We start from the raw sequence: 17253 nt of genomic DNA, 5'->3' as shown, positions 1-17253 counted from the left end.
TGTTCAGTCATGAGTCAGTTCTTGGGTCGTCAGGACTGCATTGAGAGCCTCCGAAGAGACCTCGTAGACCTCCAAGGTGCGACCCTGGACGTCTTTTCCAGGACTGGGCCGGTCCGGTTTTCCTCCTGGAAGTTCCCTGATAAACTTTCCTGTAATCTGGATATGGTGGCTCTGCTGGGACAATATGACTTCACAGATGGGGATGAGGCATTCAGTCAGCACTCACATGTTGTTTTGCTGGAGCTTGTCATTGACAGGTAATACAAAGTCCTACACTGTTTTATGTGTATATAATATATACCTTTGATACTCTAACAGGATCTGTCTCTTCTTTCTGAACAAGACTCCTTCTTCTTCTGCAAAGTTTCAATGCTTATGTTGAGAAGATGAGGTGTGGCCATGTGAAACAACAAACAAATGGATGCCAGTCAGTGGGTCTTGTAGTTCAAAACTATTGGAGTAGTTTGGTTGAATTTGCCAAACAAACGGTAGGAAAACACTCCACCTGAATTTAAAGTTTAAAAAGTTCAAAGTATTAATATCTGTACAGGTTTATCTGTTGCCTTTTTCCTCCTTTTAGAGCACAAAGCAAACACCATCCAAAAAGGCGATTGGCAGCGATACGATTGTGTCTTCAAGCTTGAGACAATGCTTTTCTGCTGGGTTTTCACCGAGCTCATTTAACCATGTACCCTCTACTTCTACCCACAACACCCCACTCTGCCCTGAAGTTGAGAGCCACAATGTCAGCTGCCAAACAGTTGAACCGTCCCTCGTCTCCTGTGACACATGTCATCACATGCAATCAATTTTGAGGAAAACAGGACATGCATTTATAGATTTGTTTCAGAGCGAAGGTCTGCCCTCCTCACTCCAGCCCCTTCTCGTAACTGTAGAAGACACCCTGGAGCCTGGACATATGACAGCAGCAGACGTCACCCAGTGGTCCAACGAGCAGCTCAGGGACATACGGCGGCTGGCAAAACATCTCCAGGACGTGCGGGGTACAGTGCAGCCTCTTACAGATAAACTATCTGCAGCAGAAACAGAGCGGGACAAATTCAGGTCTCAGCTGAGCAAAACACAGAAAGATTTCAAGCAAGAGATTGAAAAACACCAAGCCAACATAGTCCAGCTGGAGTTTTCACTGCGGAAATCACAGAGAACTATGAAAGAAGCAGAGCAAAGGCTGCAAGAGGAGAAGAAACAACTGGAGAGAGGTGCTTAAATTAACATATCAGAATGACTGGAGCTCATTGATAAATCATTTAACACTGTTTTTAATATTTTTTCAACAGAAAATCATTGCTTAAAGGATGTGAATGCTAGCATGAAAGAGAAAGATACAGAACAGAAAGACACAATACAAGCACTTGGTAATGTCACTTTGGATGATATTCACATTTTTGCAGACTAGTGTGAAATTAAATGCTTGTTTTTTTCTTTTATCAACACATGTAAAACACCCTGATATAGTTTATCATTTTTCTTAACTCTGTGACAGAATGTGAAAAGATTGTTCTACAAGAGGAAGTCAGGAACTTGCAAATGGAGAAAGACATGTGTTTAAAACTCCAGCAAAGGGTCCAGCAGTTAGAGAGTCAAATCAAGGAAATGCAACTTCAACTTGACAAAGAGAAAGCAAAGTACAACAGCGCTTGTCGCCAGCAAGAGGTCAGTGTCAAGATAAATGTAGTATTATCAGTTGTGTTCAGTGCAAGACCATGAAAGTCAAAAGAAACATGATTTAAAGACATTTATCCCAATTTTGTTTTTGTTTTTGTTTTGCAGTCGATGCAGGCAAAGCAGACAGCTCTGTTAAAGAGAGTTGACACTTTGGATGAAGAGTGCGATGAGCTGCAGAGGCAGTTAGGAGAAAGAGAGCAGAGACAGATCGGCCTACACAATCAGCTGCAACAGATGTCAGAGGAAAGGGAGCAAGTGCAGGCCCAGCTCACTCAACAGCAGGTAGACTGGAGGTGTTTAACACCAAACATGATCCGATCACAGCATCAAGCACACTGCACCTTTAACTCCAGAAGCTGATGTTGTGATACCTTTCCCCAACAGCACTTGTGTTTAGAGCTACAAAAGGAGACTCAAACTCGAGAAAAGCAAGTAGGCGAGCTGCAGAGGAGCGTGTCTGAGATGGAGGAGTATGTGCAAGTTTTAAAGGAGAGGGAGAGATTGTTGGTGGCTTTCCCAGAGCTCAGCCCTCTGGCTCGGAGCCAACCCCAGAGTAAGTTATTATTTAACATTTGTCCAAAAGAGTTGATTGTTTTACAAAGATCCACTACTGACTCATTGAGCTCAAGTACAAACACTACTACATCTCACTCTGCACTGTTTGCACTCTACTATAGAGGACTGCTTATAGTCTGTATAGGATAAACAAAGCAACGCCCACATCACCTGGAAAAATAAAGAGGGATTGTTTTTTTAGTGCTGTGGTAGTAGTGTTAAACTGCTGTGTATTTTTTTTTTAAGGTACAGGAAATGTGCTTTTGGATATGGAGCAACAGTTGCAGGCAAATAACATTCGTGTCAAAATTTTGGAGCAGGAGAACATGACTCTTCACACCAGCCTTGTAAAGCTGAGAGAAAGGACACACAACAGTGCTGTTAAGGTAAATGTCTAAGGATATTTGTTGTGTTTTGGTCACTACATGTTGGATTTTGGGATACAGTTGGGATTGTAAAGTATTTTTAAATGCCCTATCATAATTTTTTTTTAACAGGAGTCCTCACTGGAGCAAACACAGGACCGCTCTCATCCCAGCACACCAGAAGGAAAACCACAAAATCATCAAATGCAGTTAACGCCATCGTAAGCTGAATTTGCATGTGATGTTGACAGTACAATTATTTGATCAATCATCTCTTGATATTATTTCTGCATTGTTGATTCTCTGTGCATCAGGAAGAGCAGCAGTGCAGCACACCAGAGAAACGCTAACAGATGGAAGGAGACAAGCCGAGGGGAAAGTGGTCTGTACTCAGCTGGGTCGGGGGATCAGGTGTCTTCAATGGCTCCTGTCTCCCCCTCGTCCCTGCAACTCCACCTCCACACCCTCCACCTCGACACAGACTCTACTGTTGTTGCTCAAAACAGCACAAAAACACGCAGTGGGTTTATCCTGTCTCACCCCAGGGGCTCAAATCAGAGGAGGAACCAGAAACACAAGTGAAATCAGATGGAGAAAAGACATTTGTGTTTGAAAAATCAAAGCCAACCCCAAATTAATACTCTTATAGTACTCTGTTTTACCAACAATATTATAATTTTATGTTGTAGTTATGTACAATATGACAGTTTATAAAATATCACTTCTTATTTTTATCAGGTAAATTAAAAACATTAAACTTACTGGATATATAAGAGTGTTGTTGTACTTCTATTTAATTGGGTTCTGTTGGTTTTAGAATATCAAGTTTCCGGTTATATGATCTGCTTCTCAAACAAACGTGTGTGTCTATGAAAGGAAGCCCTGACAGCAGCCATGACTCATATGCTTCAGAGTAAAATAGGCAGTTTGTACAACCTTGAATGGCACTCAAACAGTGACAGAGACACATGTGTTGATAGTGCTAAGCGCTATCTGACAAGAGAGGGGAAGATGGAGGAGGGGGGGTTTCCATGGAGACACACGAGCTCCAGGATTCGTGCTGTGCTGAATCGCTAGAGACCTTTTGTTTCACACCCTTGAGGGTAATCAAACAGGGACTCCTCAATAGTGCAGAAAGAGGACGACCACACAGGCTGTAGATCAGTGGGAGTGTTGTGACTTGTTACCTGTCATTTTAGTGTGTCACAGCTCATACAGGGCGTGTTGGGGAGGTAATCTGAGACGTTGGGAGCTCAGCTGTGTAATCTGAGCCTCACATGAAGCCTTCAGAGCTGTTAAAGTCAAACACGTTTTACATTTTCTCCCCTGTCATCCTGCAAACACTTGGTTCTAATGACTCACACTCTGAGTGAGAGGAGTTCTCACAAATGCTACCTGAATGAACACCTGAGCTGTCATATTGTTCACTACCACGACAGCGCCTGACCCCAGGGTTAATCCTTTGATTGGGTTAACTATACAGTTGTGTTACCAAGCATGAAAGTGAAGTTAGCTCTTTTTCAGCCGGGGCCACAGATGCCAAGAAGATTAAAATCAGCAGAGCACTTGCAGAGGGAGTGTAATTCTTTCCCAATTTTTCAACATGGATATAAAGTAACAATGTTTAACGTCCATATGAAAGGTTGTTTTTCAAACCTCTACATATTCACATTTTGTAGAAATTGCTGACTCTGTTAACTGCTGAAAACGATCCGTCAGCACTAGATCTTTTAGTGAGACTTGCATACATTTTTATATTGGTCACATCTTCAATGTTGCAGTGATTCCTCACAGTCCATACTTAAATTAAATGTTCACAAGCCCCATACAATACAAATTGTTTTCTTCAATACATTAAAGAAAAAAATCCATTGTGTTCATCTTCACTAGCTAGGCAGTTAATTCCTAAACTAACTTTCTCATAACTGGTATCTGCCTGTTCTTGGATCTGTTTGGTGTGAGGTGATGAAGAACCACAGAGAACCATTAGATTTACCAACCACCTGATGGAGTCTGAGCCCCACTCTTACAAACTCAGAGCTTATCTAGAACAGCAGCGCTCTGTGAGCCCAGAGGAAAACACCACACTACAGGAAATAAGGTGTGTTTTTCAAAACAATGACCAAGAAGTCATCACCAACTCCCAGTCACAGAAATTAGACCACAATAATAAGGAGAAATATCACCATCAGTGAAAGGTGGAAACAACAAATTAGAATGTTGTAGCTTATTAAAGAGAGAATCTAAATTGGTAGATTATTTAACAGTATTTAAAGAGCTCTTGAAGAGACGGACACATACTGAATACAGACTCTCTTATCATAAACTTGCTGGTGAAACTGATCGGGAATCAGTATTTAGAGAGACCTCAGAGAGTCTGTAGGCTCTGTCACACAGCACAGGTAGAAACTCAGATCCATTTCCTTGTTACCTATGAAAATTATAAAAAAATACTAGACATGTTTTCCCCAAATTTACAAATCTAAGTCCTAAAATCCTAAATCTCCTCAAAGAGGAACACATCCAGAAGATTCTGGGTGAAGAAAGCATGACTGTTAAGCTGCCAGCCTAATGTGTGACAGCTTGTCACAGAGTTAGACAGGCTTCTTTGAAAAATATATAACATAATTCTATGAATTATATTATTGTAATATATAATTTCTTCATTATTTATTGATTTATTTTTGGTTAATGTTATTTTTTTCATTTTCCTGATAATATGTGTTTGATTTTTGATGTGTTTTTTTAATCCTTTTATTTGTACATTGTCATTTGCAACATGTTTTTTTAAACCTACTGTCAATAAAGCTTGTTTTGAATTTGAATTTAATTTAAAAAATGACCCATTACAGATTATTTTTGTAAATGCTGCTTCAAAACATTTATTTCATATGTAACACATCTTTAGCTTTTTATACAGACATACAACATAACAAGAGAGGTTTGATAACTTAATGTGCAAGTACAGAGTACAATAATATCCAGAAGTAAGAAAAGATATCTTTTATATCTGTGCTACCTGGCACACAAAGAGAGAAGAGAAAGAGGTGAGCGAGCGTTCAGCTTTAAAAAAAAAAGCACCGCAGTATTAAGATCTGTATAATTTGCCCTGACATCAAAAGCATAATTGTGACACAAAATAACCAGACAATAGTTTCAGTGTGCAAAATTGATAAAACCCTCTTAGATCTGACTCCTCTCTTAAACGATAAAGCCTCTTACTGCACGTTCTCCTCTATGTTTGTATTTTGGTTTGATATCCAGACAGCTCAAAGTCCCTGTGTCAGAGGAATAAATAAAACAAACTAAATCACGAGGACTTTTTAACTTTGGAATTCAGTCTGCAACTGTCACAACACGCTTAAGGCCATTGGGTTTTTTTATGTATCACATGCAAACACAAACTCAAATGAATGAAAAGATAAAGTTCATCTGGGTCTCAAGATACTTTAACATAAGCAATAAAATAAAACATTAACTTCACTCACTGAAGCTGCTTTCATTAACGTAGACTGCAGGAATGTTTTCTGAACATGTGTGCTATTCTCTAATCTAGGTCAGGCTGCTGTCTGGTGACACTGGCTGCTGCAAATCTGCAGGGATTACAGAGGCCTCACAGAGATGAAGCACATCCCTGGTTTATCATGACAACTAATGTCTAGCCTGCCGATGAAGTATACCCTGTGTGAGATGATTCCAATTCAATAGGTTTGTGCTTGCTTTATTTATCTGATCATCTTTTTTTTCAGGTAATCTCACAGAAATTAGTCAAATGATGAGCTAAATAGTCTATGTGCTTTAATTTCCAATCTCATTCCAACGTGAAAAAAAGCACTTGTGTCTCAATGGGCGTGAGAAAAGACTGCTGAATCAGTGACACAAGAAAAGAGAGGGTCATGGGATGAGATTAAGGAGATTAGGTGAAGCACTGCAGCGATGTTCAGCCACTTAATGAGGTGAACATAAATTACCGATGGGAACAGAGGTTGGTGCAATAATATATACAAAACAGATACTTCAAAACACAGAAGAGGTCAGTGGCAGCTGCAGGAAACTCAGAAAATGGGAGCTAATAGGATCTGCAGGAAAGCAATAGTATAAATATAAAAATAAATAGGTGTCTTAGAACATGAGATTAAAGGATTTGGTAGCAAAGAAAGATCGTTAAAGAAGGCAAATATGTAAACTCACAAAAGTCTGTGCATTCCTCTGCACAACTGAAAACACATGCTTCCTGTGCTCAATGAGTCGCAAAAGGATTTCTTATACTTTGCTGAGAACAAAATACACTGATGATGATATTCCAGCCTCAATTCTGTGTGTGATATTTAAAAAAAAAACTCCCCCGAGTCTCTTTAACTTAAAGAAAAGTTTGTCAAAGAAAACAAAAAACTGGTTTCTGGAGAAACGTACAAAGTTGCAGAGAAAAGAGCTGGTCTCTATGGATATAACACAACTTGATGCTAGGAGCTCACAGGACAGTAATAAAGCTCTCTACTGTACATTCGAGTATCACAAGATATACAAATATGCTTCACAAAGAGACAGAGAGCGTGCATCCCATCCTGTGGTGTGCTAACATCTGCAGAAAAGGAGAACAGAGTGTGGCAGGCCAGTCACAGGCTAAAGGGAGTGAGATACAGAGAGTACAGTAGTTATAGTACAGTGTATGCATGTGAGACATCAGATGGTACCAGGCAGTAGGAACGACTTTGTTTGGTCACACATCATCTGTTCCCTTGATATTCCTCAGCTGGTGGGGCAGTGGGGGAGCTGGTGGGGTGGGCCGAGGAGTCCACCTGTCCCTCAGGCTGGACAGACTGCACTGTCTCTACCAGGCTGCCGCTGGGTAGCACCACGTATCGAGCAGCCATGTCTTTGGGCTGCAGGTCCCGCATGCCCTCCTTACTGTGCCAGATTCCATAGCCGAAGTACACAAAGAGACCTGGGAAACAGATGAAAGAAACAGCAGAAACTTTAACCACTCAAACATTAAAGACAAGGAAACATGCACACAATGAGTCACAAAATTAGCTTTGATGTCGTAGTTGTTGAATGAACTTATCCCTGCAATCATGCTAGCTCTGATAATGCTAACACACTTAGAGTGTATTAGTGTATAGCTCATACTTTATCTTACTGATTTGAAAACATCGAAAAATTTGTCACAACTGAATTTACAGCTGAGGTTGGTGGTCTTGTTACAATTGTCTGGATTCTTAGTTACGGTGGCTGACAAGGGCCAAACGTGCTTCAATGGCTTAAACAACGTACATAAAGAGAAATGCGCATCATATCCAGAAACGCTGCACATTCAAAAGCAAATGCAAACATCCGGAGCAAATGCAGCCTGTTTATCTTCCTTTGCAGCATGATTCAGCCACTGCATTTGCATTTGACTGTGCAGTGTTTCTGAATAAGATGTACGTTTATCTCTATGCAAGTCATTTCAGCCATTGCAGTGCGTTTGCCCCTTGTTGGCCACCATGCTTAGCAGTGAACAATTTAATGTCATTTCCTTGGATGGCAAATACTGCTCACAAAAGCTTTTCAGAAGACTATAGCTTTATCGGTATGATGCTAAATTTGTTTGTTGATTTGATGTATCTAGCATTTTCCAGAAGCATAATAGTGCTTTATGAAAAATACTAATGTTAGCATGCTAACATGACTACAGTGCAAATACTATGCAGGCCTATGTACTGCAGTTATAAAGTGCTTTGCCTTGCTGGAATGCAAACTTTTCATATCAAACACATCTTTTGTCATATCTCTGTGTTTCTTCTCCCCATTGTTAACTCTGACAGTCAATACAAACCTTTAATTTTTATATCTTTTATCATTTTGTAGCTTTTCTCTAAGTCTCCCATAAATCGTGGTTAGTAAAATGTGTTGTGAAGGGTAAGAGGTTATTCCTTCTCTGCCTAAGGCCCTGTCAAGTGAAATACTCAGTGCGTGCATCTTGTTAACTTGTTGCAGTCTGACAGCCATACTTAAATGGTTTATCGTTCCAGAGCAGTCTTAGGTTAATGAAGCTAATCTTGTTTTACTACTGATCCTTTTACCAACAGGGTTTGACACTACTGGACCAGCAACAACATCTGCAGAAGATGGAACAATTTTCTCTGTCTCCTGCTGAACGTAAAATGTTTCTTTCTTTTTTTTTTTTAATCTTAGGCTGTAACACCTAGTAACTTTAAGTTCCCTGGTAACAGAGGTTGGACATTTTATGAGAGTGTAGTCAGACTGCTCCCTAAGATCAAACATATAAAAAACATTTGATTTAGTCTGACAATTAAATTTAATTTTGAATAATTCAGACTTACAAGGCATGCAAGACACTATTAGAGTAGAGGCGCAGATATGTATCCAGGGTTTACAGGTGATCTGTATTGTCACATAGTCATAAGCAAGTCTGTCATCTACAAATATTTGTGAGAAATTCCTCTACCCATAAAGCTTGTACTGTGTTCTCACCTATGGCGATCCAGACTGTGAATCGAACCCAGGTCAGCGGGCTGAGCTTCATCATCAGGAACACATTGAATATGATACTGACACCTGGGGTCAATGGAACCAAAGGAACCTAAACAACAACAAAACACCTCAGTCATACACCCATCATCATTACTGTCATTTTCATTAGACTAACGTCAAGATTTGAAAGACTGTTCATTCAAATTTAGTTCAATCATAGAAAATATACATATATGTTGGCCCTAAATACAAGTGAAGACAGCTGTATTTATTTATCCTATTACCAGTGGCATGTTAAACCTCTCTGGATGGGCTGGCCCATCACAGGGTGCTGACAGATTTAAGGATGGGGTGTGTGAACAACTACGTCTGAGTTAAATCTGTTTGTCTTCTTGTCACACCATCTTCCTTACATTCCTTTTGTTTGGACATTTAGGTGATAAATAATTCAATATTGGGCGACATTTAATTCGCACAAGCTTAACTTTTAAAGGCACAGTGAGTGTAAATAAGAAACTCTATCAATCAAATTCAAGAATGAAACATCCCTTCAATGAAGCAAGGGTAGCCTTCTAAGACAAGAAGCTCCTGTGAAGTGTGATAAGTACAATCCAACATGATGCTGATGATAGCTTGTGACACATTTTTTATAATTAAAGATATCTGACGGTCCAAAGGTTTTCACACTCGACAACCACCCTCTTTTTCTTTTAACCAGTACATTTCCCACATCCACTCACCAAATACAAAAACCACATTACTAGTTAGTCTTTTTGTGCCTTGTGTAAAAGTACCTGTTCCTTGTGTGAATATAAGTTTCAACTGAAGTTTATCCAAACAAAATATTCGATGTAAGTTGTAATAGAGTAACTCAAACATACTATGAACATTATCTTTTATTACTGCTGAGTCTGTTCTACGAAACACAGCAAGGTATTGCCATAGACTCTATAAAACATGGACGTAGTCTCGCCGACGTCATCCGTCTGTTACTGAAATGGAAAATGAAGCACATCAGCTAAAGCGGCCATATTGGTAGTGGCAAGGGCTTCGCCTACAGCCATAGGGCGCCTGTCGGTCACATGACCCTCAGCTGTGCCTCTTATTGGGGGAGCTTATAATCTTAATATCCTCTTGACGGCTGAGTTAGAAAAAATTTCACCCCCCACACAGTGGGTGCCGATAGTAAAATTAGCGACTCAGACAGGAGACGTTTTTTGAACCAGGCTGTAAATAGGTTAATTTCTGCTTTAAAAATGCCTTTTTTTGGCTTGGTGTGTATGTGACTTCTGGTACTTCTGGAGCCAGCCTCAAGTGAACACTTGAGAAACAGCAGATTTTAGCACTTCTGCATTGTCTCATATTCTTAGACCATAGGTTGCCACTTGGGTATTACACACTGTACCTGTAGAAATACATTTCAAAAGAGCATCACCAAAAAGGAGCACAGATGGCCTGGTTGTCTAGCTCACACTACATGGAGCAAAGCTCTCAGCCAGGCGGCCCGGGTTCAAGTCCACCCTGTGGTGACTTTCCAAAAATGTCACTCTTCACTCTCTTGCCCAGTTTCCTGTTCTGTCCACTGTCCCTTAAAGATGTAAAAGCCCCCCAAAATAACTTCCCAGTATATCTGTTAATGATAACCACTGAGATATAGGGTTATAGTCTTGACCTGAGATGGGGAGTCCGAATTCAGGTGGGCCTGTGCTACCCCAGGTCCCCTTTTGTGGACATGCCTTAACTTCAGAAATGTAATAGTTGTAAGAGGTGCTCACCTGAAACGTTTTGCTGTTGGTCTGTGGCTCATGGACCCATATGAGGGCCAGACTCACAATAAAAGCTAAGCTGAAAATCACCAGCAGCATCGTGTAACTCCAGATTGGCAGCTGTAGCTGTTTCTCTCCAAATTCTAGCACCGCACAGAAAGACACTGCACTGACTATCAGCGTCAGCACGCAGAAGGCCACCACCTCGCCCGGCTCACAGTCCCCCAGCAGCTTGTCAAGGTACGGCTCCCAGTACGCCTTCAACTGCCCCACACCTCGCCGCTCCCTGGTCGTCTGCCTCTCCACCAGCTGGAGTTTGTCAGAGAATGACTCGTACTGCTTCAGCTCGCCGCTATCCTCTGCGATGGTCTGAGACTCTGAGGGTGCAGGGGAAGGCCCAGCATTGGGGTTTGGAGAAGTTGAAGCTGTTCCCTTGTTGCTGGACTTATCAGGCTGGAAGCGCAGCACAATGACACTGGCTGCCACGAAGGTGTACGCCAGGAGAGTGCCAATGGACAGGAACTGAACCAAAGCCTCCAGGTCGAAGATGAGAGCCATGGTGGCCATGAGGAACCCAAACACGAGTATTGCAATGACTGGGACTTTAGTCACAGGATTGACACGAGCAAAGACTCTGAAGAACAGTCCATCTTCAGCCATGGCGTACACAATCCGAGGGAGGGAGAAGAGATTACAGAGCAGCACGGTGTTCATGGCTAGAATTGGGAACAGAGATTCATCATTAGAAAACAGTGCCAGATTAACAGATATCACACCTTGCAAGAAGAGCAGCTACATGTGGCAACAGTTACGATGGAAAACTTAATTTTAACAGCTAAAAATCTCCAGTAGTAACAGACTCATTGGTTAACAGCCACTTGCCACAAACTTTACTAGCATAAGGCTGTATAAAACTTACCGCAGATTGAACCAACTGCCACAACAATCCCAGCCCAGCTGTAACCCCGGCGGAAAAAAGCATCCGCCAGAGCTGAGTTGGGGTCCAGGGTATGCCAGGGTACCATCAGTGTGAGCACTGTGGAGACCAGGATGTACGCTGTAGCTGCTAGTCCAAGGGAGATAGCTGTGGCAATGGGAACAGCTTTCTGGGGGTTCTTTGCTTCCTCACTGGAAGATGCAATCACATCAAAGCCTACAAATGCATAGAAGCATGTGGCGGAGCCTGCAAGTATTCCAGACAGACCATACGGTGCAAAACCTCCTTCTTTCTGGCTCCAGTTGACTGGTTCAGCTAGCATAAAGCCAAAAATGAGGATAAAAACAATGACCCCCATGCTGATTGTGGAGAAGATGTGGTTGAGGTAAGAGGACACTTGAACTCCAAAGGAAATGAAGAATGAGGCAACTATAAGGATCCCTGCTGCAAGTACGTCAGGGTAGTGGGCAAGGAAGGGCACGTTCCACTGCATTATATGAGTCTCTGTGAAGTTCTGGATGGCGTGGTTGAAAATGGAGTCCAGGTAGCCACTCCAAGCACGAGCCACGGCAGCTCCACCAATCATGTTTTCCAGAATCACATTCCAGCCGATGAGGAAGGCCCAGATCTCCCCCACTGACACGTAGGTAAACATGTAGGCAGACCCTGTTTTGGGAATGCGTGCGCCAAACTCTGCGTAACAAAAGGCTGCAAGTAGAGAAGCAATCCCTGCAAAAAGGAATGATATGATGACAGCGGGCCCAACCATGTCTTTGGCCACAGTTCCTGTCAGGACGTAAAGCCCAGAGCCCACCATGCCCCCCACCCCCAGGAGAGTCAGGTCCAGGGTGGAGAGGCAGCGTTTCAGTGACGTGGCCATCATGTCGTCGTCCAGTGTCTTTAGCCGGTTCAGTTTCTGACAAAGGCGCACCGCTGGGGTGCAGCCTCTGGGACAGGTCGCCATAGTTACAGGGTATGACGGTCCAGCTGGGCAGGATGATGTCGTATCAGTCAGACTGGATCCATTAGCTGTCTACAAGGCTGACCTGCAAGACGAAAGTGTATTTCAGTGCCTGGTTTGGGACATTCAAACCGTAGTACTAGACACTTTACATGTAAATAAACCAAACGATCTTTGGCAATAGAGGGAAAACAATGATTCCACAAAACACTGAGCCTTTCTGTCTGCTGCCACTTTGACTTCTACAGAAAGAGAATGTAAAGGTGCATATAGTAAAGATTCAAGGTTTATACTGTGGGGGTAAAAAAAAATGTTGCAGATTGAGAGTATCCTGAATTATTTCAGACAGTACACTAAATGGTTGCTTTAAGAGCTACAGGCTGAAGAGAGAACATTTTCTCAATTAGAAGAACAGCATATACTTTCTATTGCAATCATCTAAAGTGAATCCCATAATCTAGCAGGCCCTCTATGAAAGAAGTTATTGGCCATTTTTATGGTTTGTGTTTTTATTATTATCTCGATTTTGTAGGGAGGCCTCAATGTGCTGCACTGGAAACTCATCTCTCACCACAGCTCAGTCCACGTCAGCTTGGAGGTCTACAGTGCTCTCATGCGTAAAATTAAAGCTTGAAGACCAGTGACCATGCACAATATGGAGGATATAGGCTTGTAATATATATGTTTTACGGCAAAGACTACATTCAGCTTATCATCTGTTTCCATAACCGGGCGGTGCAACATCCCAATTCCTGCCCTCGATAGGCATATGGCGACAACAGGATGCCTCTGTAATTACGTAACGCTTTATCCCTCCAGAAATAATAAAACCACTGCCATTAACCCCTCGAAATTATTACGCTGTGTTCATTGTCATTAACATCACAAGTTTATCTATGCGGTAGATACGCGAGGAACCTAATAGTCATTTGAATGCACTGTTAATAATTTATGACAAAATGGAAACGGACGCAAAAAGAGGATCGTTAGTGAGCTATTACAGCTCTCCTTCCTGAATGTGCTGGATACGCAGAGCGATAACGCACTCGTAAATTGTGAAGAAGGTGTGCCCACGGGGTTTCCTGTGTAAACTCGGAATGAAAAAAGCCTATAATATCAAGAAAAAGTGTATATTAACGGTTTACCTTTGTTTTCCAGTGTGTATCATCTGTGTTTCAGGTTGAGTGCTGTTAGAAGTTGCTGGGATGCATCGTCTGGTGATGGAGCAGAAGGTGCACGGAGGAATAAAACACGCACTGGACTGTTTCTTAAAGAGACAGTCACCTCCATACTCCTGATGAAAGGGCTTTCCCGCTGCACCCCACCCATAATACACCAGAACAGGGCACGGTTGTTCATAAATAATTTCATCCAATTTTGGATTTGATAAAATATGTAATAGGGGTTGTCCCAAAGAGAAAATAATACCTAAATCTGATCACGTTATACATATTTGATTCAGTTCTGGATAAACGCACGTGTTCTTCATAACTCTTGAGAGGGATTGGGATTGAATGGATCACGATACATTGGATTATTCCGATTTAAAATAGAGATCAGGGCTTCATGGATTAAATGCGTCAAGCAGTCAAATAATAGTAATATTATTATGAATAAATGATTTTATATTGATGCGTTTGCCTCATCGTTTCAGCTATTACATTACACAACATTAAGATGCAATTGATATAGGCTACTTTAAGGAATGCTCTGCAGAACTCCAACCTGGATCAGCAACCTAAATAAAAACTTAGTTTATGACACTGCATGTGATAGGCTGATTATATTTCTGACTATGGCAAACTCAAAATGTAATTGTATATATAGTTGAGTTAGTGTGCTGTATGATATTTTAGGGTTAATGAAGACAGGTTAATAACATGACTGGGTAGAGGATCCTGGAAAGACATCAAACTAAGAATGGGCCCATTTTTTCCACATAACATCATTTGATTGACTGAATTTTCAATTCAATGCAAGTCTTAATGATTTGCAAGCCATTAAACTCAATTTTTTATCAGCCTTTGACAAAGCATCCTTACTTTTTAGTCCTTGGAGTGTAGCAATGGATGGATGTGAACAGGATTTTTTTTTTTATTACCAGGGATTAGAGGACTGGAACCCCAATTCAATTAGATCTAGGTTTGAGGACTGGTCGAACAAAAACCTTCACTTTTATTCAAAAACTGTACAAATGAAACGAGCAAAAACAAAACTAAAGATGTGTAAACAATTTAAACACTTTTATGGCATTATGTTATTACCTAAAAAAATGCTGATGTCTGTTTTTTGGGAAATATGGCTATGACTAAAGCAGCTATAATAAAAAGATACTAAATTGCACCGGTTAACAGAACTGCTTTAACTAAACAGATAATGCTCTATTTAAAAAGTGGAAAATTGTTCGAACAATGAAAAGAAAATATTTTGCAGCAGTGTCAATAAATTAAAAAAAATGCTTCAAAATTCAGAACAAGTGAAGTGCTTTGTATACATCTTACTTCTTTGTAAGCAAATTCAACGTCAACAGGCTCCCCAAAGAAGCACAGACTTTATAAAAGGCCTCCAATGGTTCTTTAGGAGTCCATTTCCCTGCAAGAAAAATACATTCATCCATTGTGTTGGATGTGTTGCACCTTTTCTGCGGTTTGATGCAACACATTGACCTTCTCCTCTTTCACATGTGTTTCTCAAAACACTCCTTTAACACACAACTCATGTAAACATGTCATGTGTTGTAAGACAAGCACAATGATATGGCATTTAGGTGATCAACAGCCTTGTTGAGACACACTGCCCTTTCAAAGGTCTGAAAATCTTTGTCTTAAATGCAACAACCAGACATCCTCTGCAGGTTCAGATGGTGAAAATTGACCGAATATGATCAGGGATCAACTTGTCCTGAACAAAGCTGACTAACATTTGCTGAATCTCTCAGTTACAGGCATGACAACAGTCTTTCTGTGGCCTGTGCAGCTGTTTTTTTTCTTCTGGCACAATAAGACATATCTCTCACATGATCCCAGACTGTGACTCTTTTTGTTGAAGTTTGAGGATCAACTCAAGTAGGTGCATCTGAACAGTCAGCTCCTGAGAACACAAAGCAGCCATCAGTTAGAGCAAATATCGCCATCTGCTGGAAATGAGTCCACACTACAAACTGTATCCCACCTAAAAATTTGTGAACTCAATGTTCATTGTCAAAAAAGTGAGTGGAAGGGTGTAAATATTAACCTGAGGGTTGGTCGTGATGTAAAATCCAGGGACTCCTGCCTTCTCCAGAGTGTTCTGTTGATCTATCACTTTCTGATCCATTTCTGATACAATCTTCTTATCCATCATTCTTTGTTCGTCCCGCACACGAATTTCCAGAGCCTGTAAAAGATACAGCTGATAAAACAAAAAGAAATAACTCCAAACCTCTCAGTAATTGAACATTGTGGGTACTCTATGCTTTACCTCCAGCTCTGTTTGTAGGTTTGATTTCAGGAGTGCAAGGTTGTGGGGCTTGCATGACTGCAGGGCTTCTTTGTGCTTCTTTGAAAGTTCTTGTTTGAGTGCTAAACATAAAAGGAATAATCATTTAGGCATCACACTAAACTTTCACAGCTAAATCCTCACATAGACAGCCTTTTCAGGGAGGCAGATTTGATACAGCAGGAAGATTTTGATTTGAGAAGTTTTAGTAATTGTTTTTTTTTTTTTCACTTAATTTTGAGCTTGCTTTATCCAGAATATGTCCAATTTACTCTCTTAACTCTTTTAAACTAATGTTTTCGGGTGAGCACACTCAGTGCAGTACCAACCTTGGTGTTCACAGTGCAGCTTTTGCCTCTGGTTGTAGAGGTTTTTCTCTGTCAGGTGCTGAATATCCAGAAGCCCCTGAACTATCTCGTAGACCGTCCCATCTATGAGGGCTAGAGCCAGGTCACTCAGCGTGTTGTAGGACAGACGCTGCTGGAAAGAACTAACCACACAGACATTATCAGTAATAAGAATGAAGGTATAAATCATCTGCAATGCTACAACACAGAACTATACAGGTATATCCAGCTTTGAATATCATTTAAGTAGTATTCTCAGAAAACAACGAGCCTTTACCTCGGTAAATCTTTCACTAATGTTTGCAGTTCAGATAACAGAAAGTAGTGTCGTTCTTGTTGTTTAGTTGAATCGTCGCTTATCACTTCGGGGTAACTGTCCATCTCCTCAGCAACAGGACGTTTACACAAACGGCTAGGTGAGCTAACAGTGCAGGCTAGCTACTTTAAATACGCTGTACTTTAAGTTCTCAGGGAAAAACAAATGAGTCATTCATTCAAGAGTATTTTTCATCTTAATGTTTTCGAAGAATTAGACAAACACGATCCTGGGTGAATGTGAAAGGACAAATTATATTTTTACATGGCAGGTTTTCTTCGTATCTGTTAGCTTCCAGTCACTTCCCGAGGACCCTTCGTGGGTGGCTGTGAGATGCCTGTCTGTAATAATAATAATTTATGCAGT

At 41.0% G+C, this 17253-nt stretch overlaps 3 protein-coding genes across 3 annotated transcripts; 1 reads left to right on the top strand and 2 right to left on the bottom strand.

The window, feature by feature from the left end:
• Positions 1 to 9: 9 nt before the first annotated feature.
• On the top strand, positions 10 to 3617 carry ccdc157 (coiled-coil domain containing 157). The gene is made up of 10 exons (XM_074670954.1): positions 10 to 257; positions 344 to 488; positions 581 to 1220; positions 1299 to 1376; positions 1505 to 1674; positions 1792 to 1968; positions 2071 to 2239; positions 2488 to 2627; positions 2739 to 2827; positions 2921 to 3617. Exons 1-10 carry the CDS (start codon positions 10 to 12, stop codon positions 3186 to 3188), a joined length of 2124 nt encoding a protein of 707 aa, XP_074527055.1. The 3' UTR covers positions 3189 to 3617.
• Positions 3618 to 5493: 1876 nt separating this feature from the next.
• slc7a4 (solute carrier family 7 member 4) lies at positions 5494 to 14025 on the bottom strand. The gene is made up of 5 exons (XM_074671141.1): positions 13893 to 14025; positions 11769 to 12832; positions 10859 to 11565; positions 9084 to 9192; positions 5494 to 7551 (listed from the first exon to the last, which is right to left on the bottom strand). The coding sequence occupies exons 2-5, from the start codon at positions 12748 to 12750 to the stop codon at positions 7334 to 7336; spliced, it is 2016 nt and encodes a 671-aa protein (XP_074527242.1). The 5' UTR covers positions 12751 to 12832; positions 13893 to 14025; the 3' UTR covers positions 5494 to 7333.
• Positions 14026 to 14526: 501 nt separating this feature from the next.
• dgcr6 (DiGeorge syndrome critical region gene 6) lies at positions 14527 to 17225 on the bottom strand. The gene is made up of 5 exons (XM_074670590.1): positions 16849 to 17225; positions 16554 to 16714; positions 16207 to 16307; positions 15982 to 16122; positions 14527 to 15837 (listed from the first exon to the last, which is right to left on the bottom strand). Exons 1-5 carry the CDS (start codon positions 16950 to 16952, stop codon positions 15760 to 15762), a joined length of 585 nt encoding a protein of 194 aa, XP_074526691.1. The 5' UTR covers positions 16953 to 17225; the 3' UTR covers positions 14527 to 15759.
• Between the last annotated feature and the right edge of the window lie 28 nt (positions 17226 to 17253).

Source organism: Halichoeres trimaculatus, unplaced genomic scaffold, assembly GCF_033239565.1.
Source record: "Halichoeres trimaculatus isolate MK-OKI-2021-1 unplaced genomic scaffold, fHalTri1.1 fHalTri1_scaffold_5, whole genome shotgun sequence".
Lineage (NCBI taxonomy): Eukaryota > Metazoa > Chordata > Actinopteri > Labriformes > Labridae > Halichoeres > Halichoeres trimaculatus.
The sequence above is the reverse complement of the archived record's forward strand: the minus strand, read 5'-3'. Positions and strand labels throughout refer to the sequence as shown.